This window comes from Panthera onca, chromosome A2 (genome assembly GCF_046562875.1).
Source record: "Panthera onca isolate mPanOnc1 chromosome A2, mPanOnc1 haplotype 2, whole genome shotgun sequence".
In the NCBI taxonomy this organism is placed as follows: Eukaryota; Metazoa; Chordata; class Mammalia; order Carnivora; family Felidae; genus Panthera; species Panthera onca.
This window is the reverse complement of record NC_138340.1, coordinates 168,391,526-168,410,993: the sequence shown is the minus strand read 5'-3', so window position 1 is coordinate 168,410,993 and position 19,468 is coordinate 168,391,526. Positions and strand designations below refer to the sequence as shown.

General features: G+C 52.7%; 1 protein-coding gene across 4 annotated transcripts in view; it reads left to right on the top strand.

The window, feature by feature from the left end:
- The window catches only part of PTPRN2 (protein tyrosine phosphatase receptor type N2), an 812,735-nt gene that overhangs the window by 350,801 nt on the left and 442,466 nt on the right, over positions 1–19,468 (top strand). For 3 of the 4 annotated variants that reach the window (XM_078436943.2, XM_078436944.2, XM_078436945.2), the window contains one exon: positions 13,495–13,581. The exons of the other annotated variant lie outside the window; for it this stretch is intronic. In XM_078436943.2, coding sequence (XP_078293069.2) covers positions 13,495–13,581 — 87 coding nt within the window. The remainder of the gene's footprint in view (positions 1–13,494; positions 13,582–19,468) is intronic. 4 annotated transcript variants of the gene reach the window in all.

Here is a 19,468-nt window from a genome sequence, read left to right as displayed (position 1 = left end):
ATGGATTTTTGTCTTGCTCTAAAGCAAAATTTTGAACATACACGAAGATAATGACCCAGGCCCAACCTTGTCCCATCCACACCCCCATTTACTCCCATCTCTCATGCTGCTTTCAAATAGATCCCACTTATATTCTCTGGGAAACATTTTGTTAAATAGCTTTAAAATACAAGGATCCTTCCTTTTACCATACCATACCACCTTAGTAGCATCAGATATCGAGCCCGTGTTAAGCTCTGTTGTTACGTCCATGTCAGAACTTTGTTGGTGTTTTGACTCAGATCCCAATAAGGTTCGCACCTTACACTGGCTGTGTGGTCTCCGATGCTTCTGATTCTGTAGGCTCACTTTCATCTTGCTGTTGAGGTTAGAGTGATGTGTTGGATTTCGATGTCTGTTTATTGGCTGGAATTCCAGAACTGGAGGACATTTCAGACTTGTCTAACCTCCAACTGGTGTGGTGGGCAAAGTGAGAAAATACCATGAAAGTGAGAATATGGTGGGCATTAAAAGCAATTTTCGTGCCTCTTTGACCCAATGGCTTCTCAGTTGGCTTGGCCATGTCTAGCCAGTCGGAAGATGCCAGAAGAGATGATGCTATGCCAGGAAGGGGCTCTTTAATGGTCTCAGACCGTGGTGAGGCCCCTTCCCACATCTGATGCTTTCAGTTTTGGCAAAGGGTGAGATTGGGTGGGGGGGGGGGGCGGCAGGGAGGAAAAGGAAATATTGGAAAAGCCCAGCCCACTCTGATCAAGCCTGGAAGCTAGGCCTTTAGCACTCTGTGTGCTCCACGCTTGTCCTTAGAGTCTGACTCCCACAGGTTGGCTCTGCGGATCAGCCTATGTGCTCGAAATGCAAGAGGGCCGCTATAAATCCCTGTCTCCACAACTATGTCTACTCCTGCACCTACACCCACATATCTACACAGCATCTGCACCATCTGCCTGTATCTGTGTCTGTCTGTATCCATCTACATCATTGTTTATGGGTCTGCATCTATATCATTGATCTGTGCTAATGTCTGTATGATCTGCATCTATCTACACCCGCATCCAAAAATGTACATTGTCTAATCACGTAATTGCCCATCTGTGCCCACATCCACATCTACGCCTACACATACACCCTATGTCTGCATCTGATCTACACTTAAACCTCCAGATCTGTGTCATGTTTCAGCTGTATCACCTCTCTCTCCCCGTGTCCATACTTCTGCATCGTCACCTATCCTGTAGTCACATCTGTACATCTCCACCATCTACGTTTGTACAGCCTGGTTTGGTATCAGATTTCTAGAATTGTTGGGGAAGCTTTGCTTTTCCTCTTCAGTGATGTTTCCATAGTAGGACCCCCCAGGGACCTTCAGAGCCTCACCACAGCAATTGATTTTTGAAAAGCGTCATCTGCTCTATAAGTTAACTTCGACTTAAATCTAAGTTAAGCATTTTAAATATCACTCCTACATGAGAGGGAGTAAGAATGAGGGAGAAAATATGAAAAGAGATTTGCTACACTGTCAAAATAGAAGTAAACTGCAAATGGAAATGAAGCCAGAAGGAAAAGGAAGAGTAGAAAACAGTAGTACCCTAATGTAGCTCAGTTGCGGAGTATTAACTTACTTGGGATGATGACTTAAAAAAAATAATGTCTTACTAGAAGAGCTGGCTATGGGTGACTGAATTCTGGCACACTCTCCCAGGTTTTGGTCATGTAGGCATCCCTTTCAAGCTTTAGGTCAACCTGTATGGCTGTTACTTGCAGCTCTGTAGAGGGCAGGTGGGTGGGAAGGAAATCGTGTTCCAAAGAGAATAGCTTATGCAGAGGGCCTGCATCAGGATGGGTGTGGACATTGGAGGAGCTGAAATAAGGCTGGGGGAAGGTGGGGACAGTAAATGTGGGAGAGGCTGGTGTCCTCAGGGCACGAACAAGGATTTGGTCCTTGCCCCCAACAGACGTGGGACACCACTGGGGAACACTAAGCAGGCAAGTGTTGTGGTCGGGGTCCCACTCTCCCAGATCCCTCTGCTGCTGAGTGGAGAAGAGGCGATGGGAGGTCGGCACACTGGGTGGAGGGACCCTGGCTGGCAGTTGTGCCAGCCACTGGGCCATTCCCTCAACTCCGTTCCCTTTCCTTGTTCTCTCTGCACTGTGAGGCTGACTTGTAAAATGTCATCTGTGCTATGAACTGGCCTGGACAGTTCGCTACGATCCCCACTGTTCTACCAGTGGGGCTCTGGCAAGGTTCCAGCGGGCTGTACTGCTCTTCCCACTGTAGCCACTTTGTTGAGTTCTTATCATGAATGGGTGCTGAATTCTGTCATGTGCTTTTCTTGCCTCTGTTGAGATAATCATGACTTTTTATCCTTCATCTTGTTAATGTGGTGTACCATGTTGATTGATTTGCAGATGTAGACCCATCCTTGTGTCCTTGGAATAAGTCCTACTTGGTCATGGTGTGTGATCCTTTTGATTTATTGTTGAATTTGTTTTGCTAAAGTCTATGCTAAACATAAATTTTGCATGTATGTTTCATCAGGAATATTGTCCTATAACTTTCTTTTCTTGGGGGCTTTTCTTATCTGGCATTGACATCAGGATAATGCTGGCCTTGTAAAATGAGCTTGGAAGTGTTCCCTCCTCTTCTGTTTTTTGGAAGTGTTTGAGAAAGATTAATATTGATTCTTCTTTGTGTGTTTGGTACCGTTCACCTATGGGGCCATCTGGTTTGGGGAGGTTGTTGTTTACTGATTCAATCTCCTTACTTGTTATTGGTGTCTTCAGATTTTTTTATTTCTTCATGATTCAAGTGTGGTCAGTTGAGTGTTTTCAGGAATTCATCATTTCTTCTTGGTAGTCCAGTTTGTTGGCATATAATTGTTCACAGTTGTTTCTTATGACCAGTTGTAATGTCTCCCCTTTCATTTCTGATTTTATTTATTTGAGTTTTTTTTTTTCTTGGTAAGTCTAGCTAAGGCTTGTCTAGTTTATTTATCTTTTAAAAAAAATCAGCTCTTAGTTTCATTTATCGTTTCTATTGCCTTTTCAGTCTCTATTTCGTATACTTCTGCTCTGATCTTTATCACTTCCTTCCTTCTGATAACTTTGGCCTTCATTGACGCTGCTTTTTATAGTTCCTTGAGTTGTAAAGTTAGATTATTTGCAATCTTTCTTTTTTCTTAATGACGGTATTTGTCACTGTAAACTTTGCTCTTAGAACTGTGGTTGCTGTATCCCACACATTTTGGTATCACATTTCCATTTCATTTGTCTCAAGGTATTTTTTATTTCATCTTTGACCCATTGGCTGTTCAGGAGCATATCACTGAATCTCCATATACTTGTGAATCTTCCAGCTTTCTTCTTTTTTTTTTTAAAGTTTTATTTGTTTAAATAATCTTTACAAACAATACGGGCTTGAACTCATGACCCTGAGATCAAGAGTTGTATCCTCTACTGACTGAGTCAGCCAGGTGCCCCATCCAGTTTTATTCTTATAATTGATTTCTTGTTTCATACCATTGTGATTGTAAAAGATGCTTGATATGATTTCAGTCTTACTAAATTTATTAAGACTTGTGTGTGGCCTGTCATATATTTGTCCTGGAGATTGTTCCACGTGTGCTCAAGAAGAATGTGTCTTCTGCTGCTGTTGGGTGGAATGCTCTTTATGTATCTGTTAGGTCCTTGTGGTCCCTGCTATTATTACTTTGCTATTTTTCCCTTCAGGTATGTTAATATTTGCTTTACGTATTTAGGGGCTCCTGTGTTGGATACATAAATACTGACAAATGTCATATCCTCTTGATGATTTGACCCCTTTATTATTAAATAATACTCTTTTTTGTGTTTTGTTACAATTTCTGGCTTAAAGTCTGTTTTGTCTAACGTAAGCTTATCCACCCTTGCTTTCCTCTGGTTTCCCTTTTCATGGAGTATCTTTCCTTATGCCTTTACTTTAAATCTGTCAGTGCCCATAAAGTGGAAGTGAGTCTCTTGTAGGCCACATATAGTTGGGTATTGTTTTTTTTCTTTTTTTCCTATCCATTCAGCCACACTATGTCTTTTGATCGGAGATTTTAATCCATTTACATTTAAAGCAATTACTGATAAGTATGGACTTCATATTGCCATTTAGTAAATTGTTTTCTAATTGTTTGTGGATTCCTTTGTTCTTTTCTCTTTCTTCCTTTATGATTTGATGATTTTCTGTAGTGGTATGCTTTGATTTCTTTCTCTTTCTCTTTTGTGTGTGTATTATAGGCTTTTTGCTTTGTGGTTACTGTTAGGCTTACATAAAATATCTTACACTTATAACAGTCTATTTCAAGCTGATAACAACTTTGAATGCATACAAAGCTCTACATTTTTGTACTACCTTCCTCATTTTATTTTTTTGATGTCAATATTCTTTTTATAAAACTAAGACATTGTGTACTTAGATTTGTATTAAGCTGTTGGCAATTTTTTCCCCAAGAATTTAGAGAATCATACTTAAGGTGAGAGGTACAGTCTCATCTTGATGTTAAAAACAACAAGTCATTTGAATACAACAGTTTTTTACCAATTGATTTTTTTTTTTTTTTTTTTTACCAGTGAAGAGTTGGTGGTTGTCAACAACTTTACCAGTAAGAGTAGTTCAGGATTATTGGCACCTCCTGATGAATCTGCACATGGTTTAGAAGGCTGTGGGCTCAGCAGTCAGAACAATTCAGTTTGGTTGCACAAATTACCATGAGCTCATTCACTCATTCTTCAAACAACATTGGGCTTTATTTTTCTGCACGGAAGAAAGGCGATACTGAATCAGAATTGGGGTTTTTGAGTCGTGGCAGCTCCTCTCTCATTTCCCCTCATCAGAAATGTCTTTTCTCTGCAGTGGGGAGAATTCCTATGAGTTAGCCAAAGTCTAACTAGCTTATAAGATTATTTAAATAGAACAAACATCAGTGTTTGTTAGGATAGCTAGAATAATTGGGGAATCCCATGAAAACCTCATTTTACCCATTGGTTTCAAATATCATCTCATCAAAAAAGTTCATATCAAAATTGACTGATACCATGTTGCAATCCATCAATCATTTGTTTCCCTACCTTTGGTAAATTTTCAAGTTAATGGGAAAATGTCCGAAATCAGGAAGTGAAGCAGCAGAGCTGCAAACAGTCACTCTTGAGCATAGAGTCCTAGACGTCTGGTTAGTGGGGCCACCTGGGCCCAGAAGGAAGATACAGTAACACTGTCACCAAGATAAGACATAGAGAAATTAGGGGTACAGCTGCTCTTCACAGGTAAGGATGCAGGCGTTACCTGGACTTCTCCCACAGTCTGCCACACTCACTGACGAGTAACATGTAGGTTTGGGGATTTACTGGTGACACGACCCTGGGCATGAACTTAACTTTTCTAGTCCCAGTTTTTACTCCTTTATTTTTGTATTTATTTATTTATTTATTTATTTTTTATTTTGAGAGAGAAAGAGACAGTGTGAGCTGGGAAGGGGACAGAGAGAGAGAGGAGAGAGAGAAAATCCTAAGCAGGCTCTGTGCTGTCAGCGCAGAGCCAGGACTTGGGACGCCAACTCACGGACCATGAGATCGTGACCTGAGCCAAAACCAAGAATGGGATGCCTAACTTCTGAGCCACCCAGGCTCTCCTCCACTCCTTTAAAATGAGGCTCACAACAGCACCTTCCTCCCGGGTCTGATGTGAGCACTAAGTAAGACTGCTGTGTGGAGTCCCAGCACTGTGGCGAGCATAAGGAACGCCTTCAAGGGCTTCCGCTACTCCTAACATTTCCGACCTGGGAGTTATCTTCACTGTTTTTTTTCAGGGTGGCTCTCCACAATTTCCTTCCCATCGAACGCATTCAGGTTTTCTAACTTTTCACCTGTCCCTTCATTCCTTTGGTGATTTCAGGGCACGGCAGAAGTCCACAGTGCTACGTGTGGCATCGTGAGGCCATCATGGAAAATGGGGATACTCTCATTTCTCTTACAGGCTTCCCAACACGTGAATGGACTGAATGCCGCAGATTTGCCCTATTTTACCTATTTAGTAGGTCCTCAGGAGCATCTGCCTTCAAAATGACTCCACGGTAGTATTAACATGCCACCGTGCTTCCGAATAGAAAAGCGGTAGAGGAGATACTGGCTGGCTTTTGAAAACCCTCTCTGCCACTCAAGGTCAAGGCAGGCGGCGAGGACCCGAGCCGCGGGCAAGGCTTGTGCCTCTCGCTCGCGACAGCATCGGGTGTCCAGGTAATCAGGGTGACGGCTGTCACAGACACACAGGTGAAACTGCATGTGCCATATCCGTCCATTGATTTTTGAGATTGACTCCAACTGCTTTCTGAGGAAGTTCAGACCGTGAGATGACAGGTGATGGCCACGTATTTTAAAAACAAACTGGAAATAACTGCATGCTCATTTTGAGCACAATCGGCACCACCTTATTGGTCTCACTATTGACTGGACCCTCTATTGTCATAGGCCCCTGGTGAGGTGGGAGGGGCTGTGGTGCTCATCAGGCAGTCTGTGTAAGTGGAGGTCTCACTCATGGAGGCAGGCGGGTTCAGAAACATATTCTGGGCTGGCGAATTTCATCATTATCTTCGAGGCTGGTTTCAATAATCTCGTTATGGAGAAAAGTGTTGATTTTCCGCATTGAGGGGTGAAGAATGTAGGGTCAGGAGATGGTCATGAGGCTAAAGTGAGGCTGGGACTCACAGTAGAGCCTCTGGGCTCCCCATCGTATCATGTCACCCTTTGTTCTAAAGAGACCGGAGCACAGAGTTCATGGGACCTGGTAGCACACTTGGTTGGGAAGTCGGTTTACGTTCAACACGGGGCAGTGGGCCTCGGAGGTACAAAAAAGGAGAAGATGCGGTTTGTGCCTCACGGAGTCTGCAGTCTGTGGAGGGGGATCGGATTAAAACATGTGAAGTAATTAAGAGACCTTCCATAATAAGTGGTGAGCTGGGTGCCTCTGAATCAAAGCAGAGCGGGTTTTAGGGAAAGAGGGGCCTTGTGGGCCCATCGGTTAGAATAAGAGGGGCCTTGTTCATGGCCAGGATCGGGGGAGGAAGCACGGCGTGGCTTGTGGGTGTGGGGCTGCAAGGCACTGAGGGAGAGGTGGCTGGGCCGACTGGGGCTGAGGGTCATGGGAGGAAGGGGAGTCACCGGGCAGGCAGGTGGCCCAGGTCGTGTTGATCCAGGAGCGTGTGTCATCACCACAACCCTCACTGGTTTTAGGGCCAGCACTCCTCCTGGTGAGTAAGTCAGCGTGTGTGTATGTATAGGCCTACTCCATTGTCTTGTGCACAGGCCCCCATGCAGGTCCCTCTCGATGTACCTACAGGTATGTGCACACCTGGGGAGTCCATTGTGTGTATGTGCAGCCCGGGGGAGTCCTTACTGTCTCATCAGACACCTCCTCTTCCTGAGGAGCCCAGTGTGTGTGTGCGCGTGTGCGTGTGCATGCGCAAGTGTATGTAGGTGTGTATGCAGGTATATGTGCAGGTGTGTATGTGCAAGTGTGTAGGTGTGCACACGCGCAGGTGTGTGTGCATGTGCAAGTGTATGTAGGTGCGTATGCAGATGTGTGCACAGGCGTGTATGTGTAAGTGTGTAGGTGTGCGCACACGCAGGTGTGTGTACAAGTGTGTCACACAGGTGTGGGTGGGTGCGTGAGCAGGTGTGTGTGCATGAAGGTGTGTACGTGCAAGTGTGTAGGTGTGTGTAGGTGTGTATGCGGGTGTGTGTGTGCAGGCATGTACATGCAGGTATGTGTTTACAGGTATGTATGCATGCAGGTGTGTGTGCAGGCGTGTATGTAGAGGTGTGCGCAGGTTTGTACACACAGGTATATGTGCGCATAGGTGTGTGTGTGCAAGTGTGTGTAGGTTTGTGTGCATGCAGGTGTGTGTGTGCAGGGGTGCGCATGCAGTGGTGTGTCTGTGCAAGTGTGTATGTGCAGGTGTGTGAACACGTGTGTGTGTGTGTGTGTGTGTGTGTGTGTGCAGGTGTGTGTGTGTAGCCCAGGGGAGTCCTTACTATCTCATCAGACACCTCTTCCTGAGGAGTCCTCTGTGTGTGTGTGTGTGTGTGTGTGTGTGTGTGCACATGCAGGTGTGTATGTACAGATGTGTATGTGCAAGTATGTGTGGAAGTGTGTATGCACAGGTGTGTGTGCACGCACAGGTATGTTGTGTACAGGTGTGTGAACAGGTGTGTGCGCAGGTGTGTATGTGTGCAGGTGTGCGTGCACAGGTGTGTGTGTGCAGGTGTGTGTGTGCAGGCATGTACGTGCAGGTATGTGTTTACAGGTGTGTATGCGCAGGTGTGTGCATGCAGATGTGTGTGCAGGCGTGTATGTAGAGGTGTGTGCAGGTTTGTACACACAGGTGTATGTGCGCACAGGTGTGTGTGCAAGTGTGTAGGTGTGTGTGCATGCAGGAGTGTGCGTACAGGAGTGCGCATGCAGTGGTGTGTGTGTGCAAGTGTGTATGTGTAGGTGTGTGAACACGTGTGTGTGTGTGTGTGTGTGTGCGCGCGCGTGCAAGTGTGTGCGTGCAGCCCAGGGGAGTCCTTACTGTCTCATCAGACACCTCTTCCTGAGGAGTCCTGTGTGTGTGTGTGTGTGTGTGTGTGTGTGTGTGTGTGTGTGTGTGCATGCACGCGCACATGTGCAGGTGTGTATGTACAAACATGTATGTGCAAGTATATGTGCAAGTGTGTATGCACAGGTGTGTGTGTGTGCAGGTGTGCACGTGCAGGTGTGTGTGCACGCACAGGTGTGTTGTGTGCAGGTGTGTGTAGGTGTGTGTGCAGGTGTGTATGTGTGCATAGGTGTGTTTGTGTGCAGGTGTGTGTGTGCAGGTGTGTGCATGCAGCCTGGGGGAATTCTTACTGTCTCATCAGACGCCTCCTCTCCCTGAGGAGTCCTCTGTGTGTGTGTGTATGTGCGTGAGTGTGTGCACATGCAGGGGTGTGAGTGCAGGCGTGTATGTGCTGGCGCGTGCGTGCAGGTGTGTGTGTGCAGCCCAGGGGAGTCCTTACTGTCTCATCAGATGCCTCTCTCTGAGGAGTCCTGTGTGTGTGTGCGTGTGCATGTGCCGGTCTGTGCATGCAGGTGCGTACGTGCAGGTGCATGTGTGCAGGTGTGTGCGTGCGTGCAGGTATGTGCGTGCAGGTGCGTGCGTGCAGGTGTGTGCGTGCAGGTGTATATGTGCAGCCCAGGGGAGTCCTTACTGTCTCATCAGATTTCTCCTCTCCCGGGCCACGTGGAGCTACTTCCCTTGCCCATCGTCACCACAGGGCCAGGACTCCAGCTTGGATTCTCTTCTCAGAGCACAGGGCCGGGCGGGGGATAGGCCATCAGGGAAACCAGCGTTCGCGGCCCCGCGGTAGCCGGGAGGCTCCCGCACACCCACCGCTGACAGCATCCTCAGCGGTGTGCAGGCACGTTCGCAGGCAAAGCATGTTCTGCGAGGTCACAAGAAGAAAGGTGGTCCTGACCGTGCGGCCTGGGCTGCCAGCCCCACGTGGGGGACGAAGGAGCAGGACAGTGAGCTGGGTGGGGCCCCGGGGGCACCGTCATCGCATGCAGCATCAGCCTGAGCTTTGTTTTCCTACCTCAGTACCTAGTGACGTCATCTCACGGCCGGTTTCCAACTGTCATTCAACTCAGCCTTGTGCCTGCTGCTGCCCCTTGAAATGAAGCACCTCATTGGCCGTTTATGTGTGTTCCTGTCATCCGTTCAGACTCTCCGGGATCCGAGGGTGCGGGGCCAAGGCCCTGTGGTTCTGACCGTTCCTCCAAGCACGCCTGTATTCCACTTGCTGGACGCACAGGGAGCCAGATGTGGGAAGGGATCTCACTGAGGAGAAGGGATCTCGTTTGTGGAAACCTCAATGCCTTCACCTCTGTCCTGAGGATCTGTGGGGGGCGTTCAGGGGTAGGGGTGAGAAGTGAGGGGAGTAGAGCGTGGCCAGCCAGCAGCAGCCAGAGTGCGCACGTGTCCCCGGGGTCACCACCCAAGTGCGTTTCCAGGGTCTCAGCCCAGTGCCCTGGGGCATGTTCTGGCAGCCAAGGCTTCTGCAGGTGTTTCCGAGCCGGGAGCGCCTGTGCATAAGGGGAAGCTCCTTCTAGCTGTTTCTTTCAGGACTGTTCTGATTGCCTGTCCCCAGGTGGACCCTGTTCTCTCCTCTCTCTGCGAGAAAAGCAACCCAGCACCTCTTGGCTTCCTCTCTGGGGATGTCGTGTCTGCTGGATTACATTTGCACGTTCTGTTCCACCTTCTGGAATTCCAGTGTTACGACTCTGGGTTTTTCACAAGTAGGAGACTTCTTATGGTCCCGCTGTTGACTCTGATGCCTTTGTGGGTGACCCGTGCAGGCAGTTACCATCTATGCATGTGGATGACACCGAGCATGGCCTCATTCATCTCTGTTGTGTGACACTGAGAGGAACAGCACCGCAAATGGAACAGCTGAGGCCGTGTTGTCTGAGGCGGTCACCAGAGCAGCATTTGTCGGGACTTGTCTCAACACTGCCTTTCGGACACTGGCTCCCCGGTGCCCTTTGCAGGCTGGGGGGTGTTGGAGGATCCGGCACAGCCTGGGCACAGAATGTGTCCCCTCTTGGGGCCCAGGCAGTGGAGCGGGCAGGAAAGGAAGATGGGAGGTCCTCCCGTTTCAAGGACAGTCGATTATCTGTTTTGTAAAATGACACAGAAAACCACCCTGAGAAGCCACTGACCAAGAACAGGTCACGGCTCTCCCTGGAGAGACGGGTGAAGGCAGGTGTGCTCGTGTGGGTCCAGGGAGGAGCTCAGATAAGTTCCCACACGGAGCCGCCCCAGAAGTGCGTCCGTGAGGCTGGGATTAGGCTGTTAGTAATCTGGGGCCTCAGGCTGGAAAGTCGTGCGAGTTTTAAGGGGCTTGATTCACACAGTAGCTTCTGCCTGCTGGATGGGCCTCCTTTACTGACGTACATGTTCACGGTGTTAAATGTCGGACTTTCTGACACTTTCCTATGTATTCACTCGTTTGTGTCAGTGGTCAGTGACACGAGACCTGGTCCTGGGCGGAGCCTGGCCTGGAGACATGGCTTCCGTGCTCAGGGTGGCCTCATCAAGGCTGGTCTCTCCCTTTCGTGGATACTCGTTGGCTGCGCGCCCTGTGCTGGGTCCGGGAGGGCCGGGTCGGGGAGGAGCGGCCTGGCCCCGGGAGGAGCGGCTGGGGAGGAGCGGCTGCCTGGGGGCCCTGAGGAGCAGAGGCAGTGGAGCTGTGCCTCCAGGCCCCGCTCACGTTGCTGGCGCACACGGCACGGGACAGGGCTTTGTGCGGCTGAGGTCCTTTCTCCAGAGCCTGACCTCTAATGAGCACGCCTTCCTGGCATCGCTGCCCCCTGTTCTTGTGACCAGGACCCCGTTCTCGAGTCTGCACGCACCCCCGTGGCCTTTCCCCACGGTGGTGTAAAGTCCCAGCAGACTGTCGAGACGCAGACCCTCCCGGGGCTCTGGGCTCCAGCCCGCAGCTCCGGGTGGGCAGGCAGGGAGTGATGATGAAGACACGGAGGTTCCAGGTGGACTCCTTCCCCAGTTGGCATCCTACCTCTGGTGGGCCTGTGACATGGGGTCTGATGTCCGGGGGGATTTCTAAGTGGGGTGGGGTCACGAGGTGGAAGGGTGCACACACCGATTGGAAAATGTCCCCTTATTTTAAAGCACAGCGCGAACAGCCCCTGTGCGCTCGGGGACTTGGAGGACTTGTCTGTCCTTCACAGAAGGGCCCCCGGCCCTGGGGACCGCTCGCCTGCTCGAGAAGCAGGATGGAGGGACAGAACAGCACCCTGGGAGTTCACAAGAGGTCCAGAATGACCGGGTGAGGTGTGGGGAGCAGGCCTGGCCTTGGTAAAGAGGCAGCCACCGGCAGAAACCGGCATCTACAAGAAGTCCAGCTCCTGTCCCCGCCCAGAGAAGGTGGTGGGGGGTGGCTGGGTGCCAGCCTCCCCCTGGGGATTGGGCGGTCAGCCTCAGGGGCGGCTGCACTTGCGTGGGAAACCCCGGGGTACTTGCAGGGCAAGCCACACCTTCCCAACCCAGGCCGGCTTCTTTGTCTCCACCTGAGACCTCGGGGGGTCCTCGGCCCCTCTGCCGGCTCCTCCTGTCCCCAGGGATTCTGTCCCCAGGGAATCCCGCTTTAGCTACCGTCCCCACCTGCTCACCAGCCCTGGACACATCTCCTCTCGTGTGGCTCTGGGCTGCGGTGAGCGCTCACCTCCCCAGCGCAGATGCTCCGTTCGGGCTCTGTTGTGAGGTGCCCACGGTGGAATCCCCCACTTTTCCTTCCAGTGGCTTCTCTGTCTTGCATGCTCCCGGGTCACCTGCTGGTGTCGACAACCCCTCCCCCCCACTACCGTCACGTATCCCAAGCCTGCAGGCCCCACCTGCACCCCATCAGCCCTTGGAACCACAGGAACCCTGGATGCTTCCAGAATCATCTCTGTGTGTGTCCTCTCCCTACAAGGACACCAGGGACGTTGGATTAGGAAGCACCCTGCTGAGCTCAGCTTTGCATGGTGGTCGGCGGTGACCTCTGTCCATGCAAGGTCACATTCTGCATCTCTGGCTGTAGGCATGTGTGGAGTTGGGGTGACACCGTTCGATGCCCGGTTTGTCTCGGGGCCCGTGTGCCGCCCGCACGCAGCCCCGGGAGGGCAGGGCTCCGTCTGCCCCTGGCTGCCCCGGCCAGTCTTCCCGCGCGTTTGCCAAGGGGGCGAGCAGTCAGCCGGCTTGAAACCCCTGCTGCATGGCAGCTTTTCCAGGACGGCGTGACGGAATATTCCACGAAATGCCGCTAAGAGGGTTTCACAGGCAAGGCACGAGTTACGGCACCGCGTGCTGGGATTCAGGGCGTGTAACGGGAACTCTGAGCTCCACGGTGACCGTGGAGCCGGCCGTCCTGCAGGCCCGGGGCACGCTGTCTTGGAGCACGCGTGCCCCTTTCGGGGGTCCCTGCGGGGCGCCCGTCGGTCTCACATTACCTTCGCGTGTGGCCCACTCCCGTATCTGCCATTGGCGCATCACTCATTGTAGAGATGAGTGCATTTAAGAAACGTGCTTCCTTTGTCCTGAAATGTGATCTTCAGCATCTGCCTCCCTCCGTGTCCTGTCTCTCCTCTCCTTCTCGTCCGCCCTCCCCTCCCACCCTCCCTATTACATTTTTTATTGAAGGCTGAGATGAGCCGTCACTGCATCATGGGCCCATTACGCGTCTAACAATTCCATTTGCACTGTATTGTTTGTCTCGTCGCTGGGAAATTCGGGTGATTCATCATGCCTGAAGACGCACCTGATCCCGGCTGCCCTGAGAGCCTGGCCACTGTGTGACGGGAATACCGCAGGCGCCACGGCGGGGGCACGGGGGGACGTGCAGCTTCTCAAGTGTTGATGAGTTCCATTTTGTAACGCTGCCCCCCGCTCTCCTCAACAGCCCCCTGAGCCCAGAAAAGGGGAAGGAGCTGATGGAGGGCGTGGCGCAACTCCTGGAGGTGCCGATGAGTGTCTTCGCAGACGTCGTGTGAGTGTCGGGTGCGGGGCCCTGGGGTTTTATTCTCTGCTCACATCGGGTTCCGTTTCATAAATTGGCTTGCAAGGGAAAGAACTGTGTGCCTGGGGTTCTTGTTAATTATATCAGAGAGAAACAGTTCAGGAAAGAAATGGAAAGGAAATTCCGGGTGGGTTTGGCAAGTTATTTAAGCGCAGAAGGAACTGGAGTGTAATTGTACAAATTATAATCTCCTGGAAGGGCAGGGCCCCCTGGGGCCGTGGTTCTTAGCCCTGCTGCACCTAGAGTTGCCTGGGAGGCTCTAGAACGTTCTGGGGCCTGTGCCCCACCCCACTGCAGATGAGTCAAAGCCCAGGGGATGGCACGTGTCCGTGAGAAGTCAGCACTTACTGAGTGCCTACAGACCTGCCGGGGACTCGCTGCACCGAGGGGAAGAGCTGGGCCACCCCAGCACCGCCAGCCTCTCTGGTCATCAGTGGCCCAGCTGGGGCCTGGGGTGCTGACACGTGGCAAGTCCACAGTGTGGGGCAGGACTGCACAGAATGGGGCCGGGTACCTGGCAGTGTAACAAATGGAGTAAGTGAGAGCAGGCGTGGGCAGACCAGCATGTCCCAGCTGCGGGGTCTGGACTGGAGGTCAGTTCAGAAGGCAGCGTCGGGACGCAGCAGTGCGTGTGCCGTGAGCCCCTCGGCCCAGAGATAAAGGGCTCGGCCGAGACACCTGTTGATGCGAAAAGCTGGCCCTGGGCCTTCGGTCCTGGAAATACGGTTCCTTTGACCGTCTGTGAGTCTCCCACTCTGTGGGGCTTTCCAAGATCCATACCTGCTGCTGGTATTCGTTCCAAAGTTTGTCACCCTTCGTTGTGAGTAGGGAGGAGCCAGCAGTTGGGAGAGAGGGGCCAAGGCCAAGTCCTGGCCTGAACAGTAAGCCGAGATTCACTTCGCTGGGCTCCTTGCCACCGATGACAGTCCGCCCGTTCTCTCCAGCTAGCGAGGGCTCTTGTACCACCTGCGCACCGGCGAACGTGACCGTCCACAAGATGCAACGTTTCAACAAGGACCTACGAGCGCCAGGCCACGGGTGGAGCAGAGAGCATGACATTTCAGCAGAAACAAATGCAGGACAGAGCTGGGAAGGGCCGGGCTGCCCTGGTTCACGTGGAAGGGAAGGGACTGAGGCTGCGAGGTCCGGAGAGGAGGCGCCCTGCCGGGACGGAGGAGCTGCCTACGAGCAGGGGGGCTGCGTCCCGTGCCAACAGCCAGGGCAGCTCGGGGGGCCCGCAGGCCCTCGTGAGGAGCTCAGCTTTGCTTCCGTGTGCTGGGAAGCCACCGGACAGCTTTTGTGAGGAGAGTGTGTCTCTGGCTGCGTCCGCAGTGAATGACAAGGGACACGAATGGAGGCCCAAGTGACTTGGGGCCACTGAGGTTTCTGGGTGAGAGGTGGTGATGCCCACCCCATCCCGGCTGGGGTTTGGGCCTCGGAGAGGAAATGATGAATGTGGGCCGTGGCTTTGAGACTGGGAGTCACCATGTCTGCTAAAACCACACGCCGGCCCTCCGGGGGCAGCTCCCATCCCCGCCCGGCACCTCGCAGGCCCTTTAGGATTGTCCTTTGCCAAAGCACATTCCGTTCCACGCAGGATCCTTTGGCAGCTCTGTGCGGGCGTCTGGGCACTGCCCATCTGTATGCGGCCCTGCAGAAGGGGTGAGGCTGTCCAACTCGGGAGCTCAGTGTGAGCACAGCCCAGGGAGGCGGGCGCTGGCCCTTTGCCCCCTGCGTGGTCTCCACAGGCTGCCGTTAAACAGGATTGCACACACACAGAGCCGGTACTGACCGGGTGGTGCTGGCTGGTCCCTTCGAGGAAGCAGAGGGAGATTTCCTGAGCACGCCTACCCCGTCCCTGCCCGCACCCCACACGTGGCTGGTCATTTTTCGGTCTTCGCCACCAGACCCCAAGGTCAGGGGTCACAGCAGTCCCTGGCACACGTTCACGTGAGGCACCCAGCACAGTGACTGCACGGCGTGGACATGCATCCCATGACAGGGGCAGCTGGGTGGCTCAGTCGGTTGAGCGTCTGACTCTTGATACCGGCTCAGGTCATGGTCTCACGGTTCGTGGGTTCAAGCCCTGCACTGGGCTCTGCGCTGAGAGCGCGGAGGCTGCCGGGGATTCTTTCTCCCCTCTCTGCCCCTCCCCTGCGTGCGCACACTCTCTATCTCTCTCTCTCAAATACATAAATTTTATTTAAAAAATAAAAAATTGAAAAAAGAAATGAAAAAAATAAAAATACATACATTTAAATGCCCCCGTACCAGAATGAGGGATGGCACGGTGTGGGCCCGGCACCCACACTGCCCTCAGCAGCAGCGGGTCGTTCCTCACATTCCTCATCCCTCCGTCCACAGGAAGGGACAGAGTCTGGCCTGTGCTTCCTTAGGCCTTGGAACTTCACCTGCTGGTGCGAGGGCTCACGTGCCGCTGAGGGAGCAAATGAACCGGTGCCTCTGTCGTTACCGTTGAGAATGTCCCGGGAGCAGTCAGGGCAGGAAATAATAAGAAGGATTTGTATCTCCAGGAGGAGCTCGCAGCCGGGGTGGGCTGCACAATTGGAGAATGTTATCATGGCTCAGGCCCATTATTGAGAAAATTAGACAAAACACGTAATCACACGGAGAGACTTCAGAGTAAAACTTCGTCTGGCCCGCTGGGGACCGAATGGATTGAATTTTCATTATTTCCTCTTGCCTTCATGGTGATTGTGTACCAGATAGAGGGCAGAGGTCCCTTCACTGGGGGGGCTTTGTGTTTCCTGGAGACTTGCCCCCCCCCCCCCCCCCCCGGCTTCTGGGTGAGAAGTCCAGGGTGTTTGCATCGTGACCCAGGCACAGCGCTGCTGATGTGGTGGGGGTGGGGAGGAGGGCATCCTCAGGACAGATGGGAGCACGGCGGGCTGGGAGCCCCAAGGTGGGTCAGGTGGGTGTGGCCCCGAGCCCACCGCCGAGGAGGGGCACCAAGCCTGGGCCAGGCCGGAAGCCCACCGTGGCGGCCTGCTTCATCGCCCGGCCCCAGGGGCAGATCCCAGGGGGCGAGCCCACTGAGCAGAACACGCAGGACTGAGTCCTTCACACGAGGCAGCTGCTGATGACGTCTCCATGACGTCCATAGGCAGCTACGGTTTGAAGTCCCCTCCTGGGGAGAACGTGACACGGGTTTTTCCAAGGTCCAGAAGCATGTTTAGCCCCGGGTAGAGTCTGGATGCCATGCGCCCTGTTTCTACATTGCCCACCTGCCACCTAGATTTCTCCACATTCTCAGCAAGGTGGTCGGCTTCTAAGAGACTCTCAGAGCAGCTGCAGCAGGGCCAGGGCCAGGGCTAGGCCAGGCAGACTTGGGGACTGGAGGGGCTTCTGGGGGAAGGGGTGTCAGGACCAGAGGGACGTCTGCTGGGGGTGTGTGTCCGGTGGGGGGTGTCTCGTGGGGGGGATGTCCTGTGGAGGGCATGTCAGGACTGGAGGGGCATCTGCTTGTGGGGGGGGTGTCCGGTTGGGGGATGTCCGGTGGGGGGTGTCTGGAGGGGGTTTCCTGTGGGGGGCATGTCAGGACTGGAGAGGCATATGCTGGGGGGGGGGGTGTCTGGAGGGGGTGTCCAGTGGGGGGGTGTCTGGAGAGGGTGTCCTGTGGGGGGCATGTCAGGACTGGAGGGGCATCTGCTATGGGGGGGTGTGCGTGGAGGAGGGCGCATCTGGTGAGAGGACATCTGATGGGGGGTGTCCTGTGCAGACATCTGATGGAAGCTGGCTGCAGTCCCTCTGTCCCAGGCCTGTACCTTGGGTCTGCTCCTGACTTCAGGTCTCAGACCTTCCCACACAAAGCCCTTTCGTGTTGGAGGAGGCTGGGGGCACGGAGGCGTTTCCAGGGAGCACCTTCTGGCCAAGCTGGTGGCCAGATCAAATCTTTTGTAAATGTCTTCTGCTACAGTCTCTTCCTTGCTGGGAAAACTGGGGGGTGGGCTTCCTGTGTCCTATGAGCCACATCTGACACCAACACCACCTTCCCTTTACGCCCTTGGGAATCCGGTCCGTGGCCGTCAAGTGGGTCCTTCCCTATGGCTGGAGATGCCCAGTCTTCCCTGCTCTTTATAGAGCTCATGTTTCAAATCTCAAGCTGGGCCTCCTGGTGCCAGAGCCTTCTCTGCAGCCCCCCATCTGGCTGGCTCACGTCTGTGCCACACCTCTGGATCTTTACTTACTGTGTGTGTGCTGTGAACTTCGCTCCTCCCGAGGGGTGCATACCTGACCCAGCACAGTGGAGGCCTTGGAAGGGGGCTGCTGTGTGGCCACGGCTGTTCCTTGTTCCGGGAGAGGAAGAGGGGCTGCCACGCAAGCTGGCGCTTTCAGAGACTGTCTACGTTTTTATGGAAGTACCAGTTATACTTAATATGTTTTCTTAATGGTTATGTAGCTGTCAAATAAATTCCATTATTTCTTATTACATCATTAGAGACCATTAAAACGGCATTAGCATGCTGATGTAATTATGCCAGCAGACACACGCCGGCCACAGTCATGATTTTATAATCTAATCATGGCTGTCCACCGTGGTGCTGATTGATGCACGGGCTGCCTCCTCCGGCACCGTCAGGTGGGCGGTGCCGTGGGACCCGCCATACAAAGGAGACTCTGTAGTCAGTGGGGGCTGCTGTCGGCGCTCGTCCTGAGCCTTTGGATCAGCCCCGAGAAGGCTCGGATCAGCCCAGGGCACTGCGGGAGGCCAGCCTAATTCTGTGATCAATCTTCCTGTGTTCTCCTGATGCAAGAAGCAGTTTAGTTTCCCATCTGTGTGATTTACTGAATTGATGAAAATACAGTGTTCTTGTTTTCGAGACAGTTCCTGGAGGTGCAGCGGTGGGAACTCAGCACACTGACACTTTTCATTAGGATCTCCTTGTACAGGGCCGGGGGGATGGCCAGCGGGTCGATCCTGTGAGTCCCAGTGATGCTGAGGCCTACTTCATCCCTCCTTCCCATGCCTCACACCCCCACCCGCTCCCACACCTCCCTCCACGGGTGCGAGAATCCGTGGAAGGTCGGTTTCCTGGGGCAGAATTGTGTTTATTTGGCTCCTGTCTTGTCTCTCTGATCTATGAAGACATTGAAGAGGAAGTTGGAGAAAGGGTCAGAGTGGCCTTCAGCTCACTGGGTTGGCCCCTTTGGCCTGTAGCCCAAGCGATGACAAAGCCATGGATAATTTGGGGATGTGCTGGGGCACTGCAAATTAACAGCGATAAAGATTACGTTTGGGGTCAACAACATCACTCACAGCCGAGAGCCTCCAGCAATAAAACGCGGAACCGTACGGAGCCTCCCGTACATGGTGGCCACACCTCTACTTACTGTGTCCGCTGCCCACACGCTCTAGTGGTCACAGGTGGATGCTGTCACCTTCCTCCACCTGAGTCCAGGATTTCCTCACTGACGCCACCTTAAAGGGGCAGAGAAGGAAGGGCCTAGTGTTCAGGGTCCTGTCTAACTGGGACAGGGGCGCTGGCCGTGCTCTGTGTGCACCTTGCAGATGGCCGAGGTCTGACCGAGGGGCTAGAGACAGCTACACTGTGGGTTCAAGGGTGTATCACACTATGACGAGACTGCCCCAGCCCTATCTTCAGACCGAGGATGAGGCCATGGGGAGGGAGGAGTGGGTCCGCTTGAGTGAAGGGTGGCCCTTTCTCGTTGTAAGTAAATCCCTCTGCTTTGGGTGATGATGTTTGTATTTAAAGTATTGGTTGAGCCCTTTCCTGTTGAGAAATGACATCTCAGCTCAGGAACAGGTTAAGTTATGTAGCCTTTCTAAACCTCAGGTTCCCTACCTGTAAAATGTGGATGGTCAGCACACGGTGTG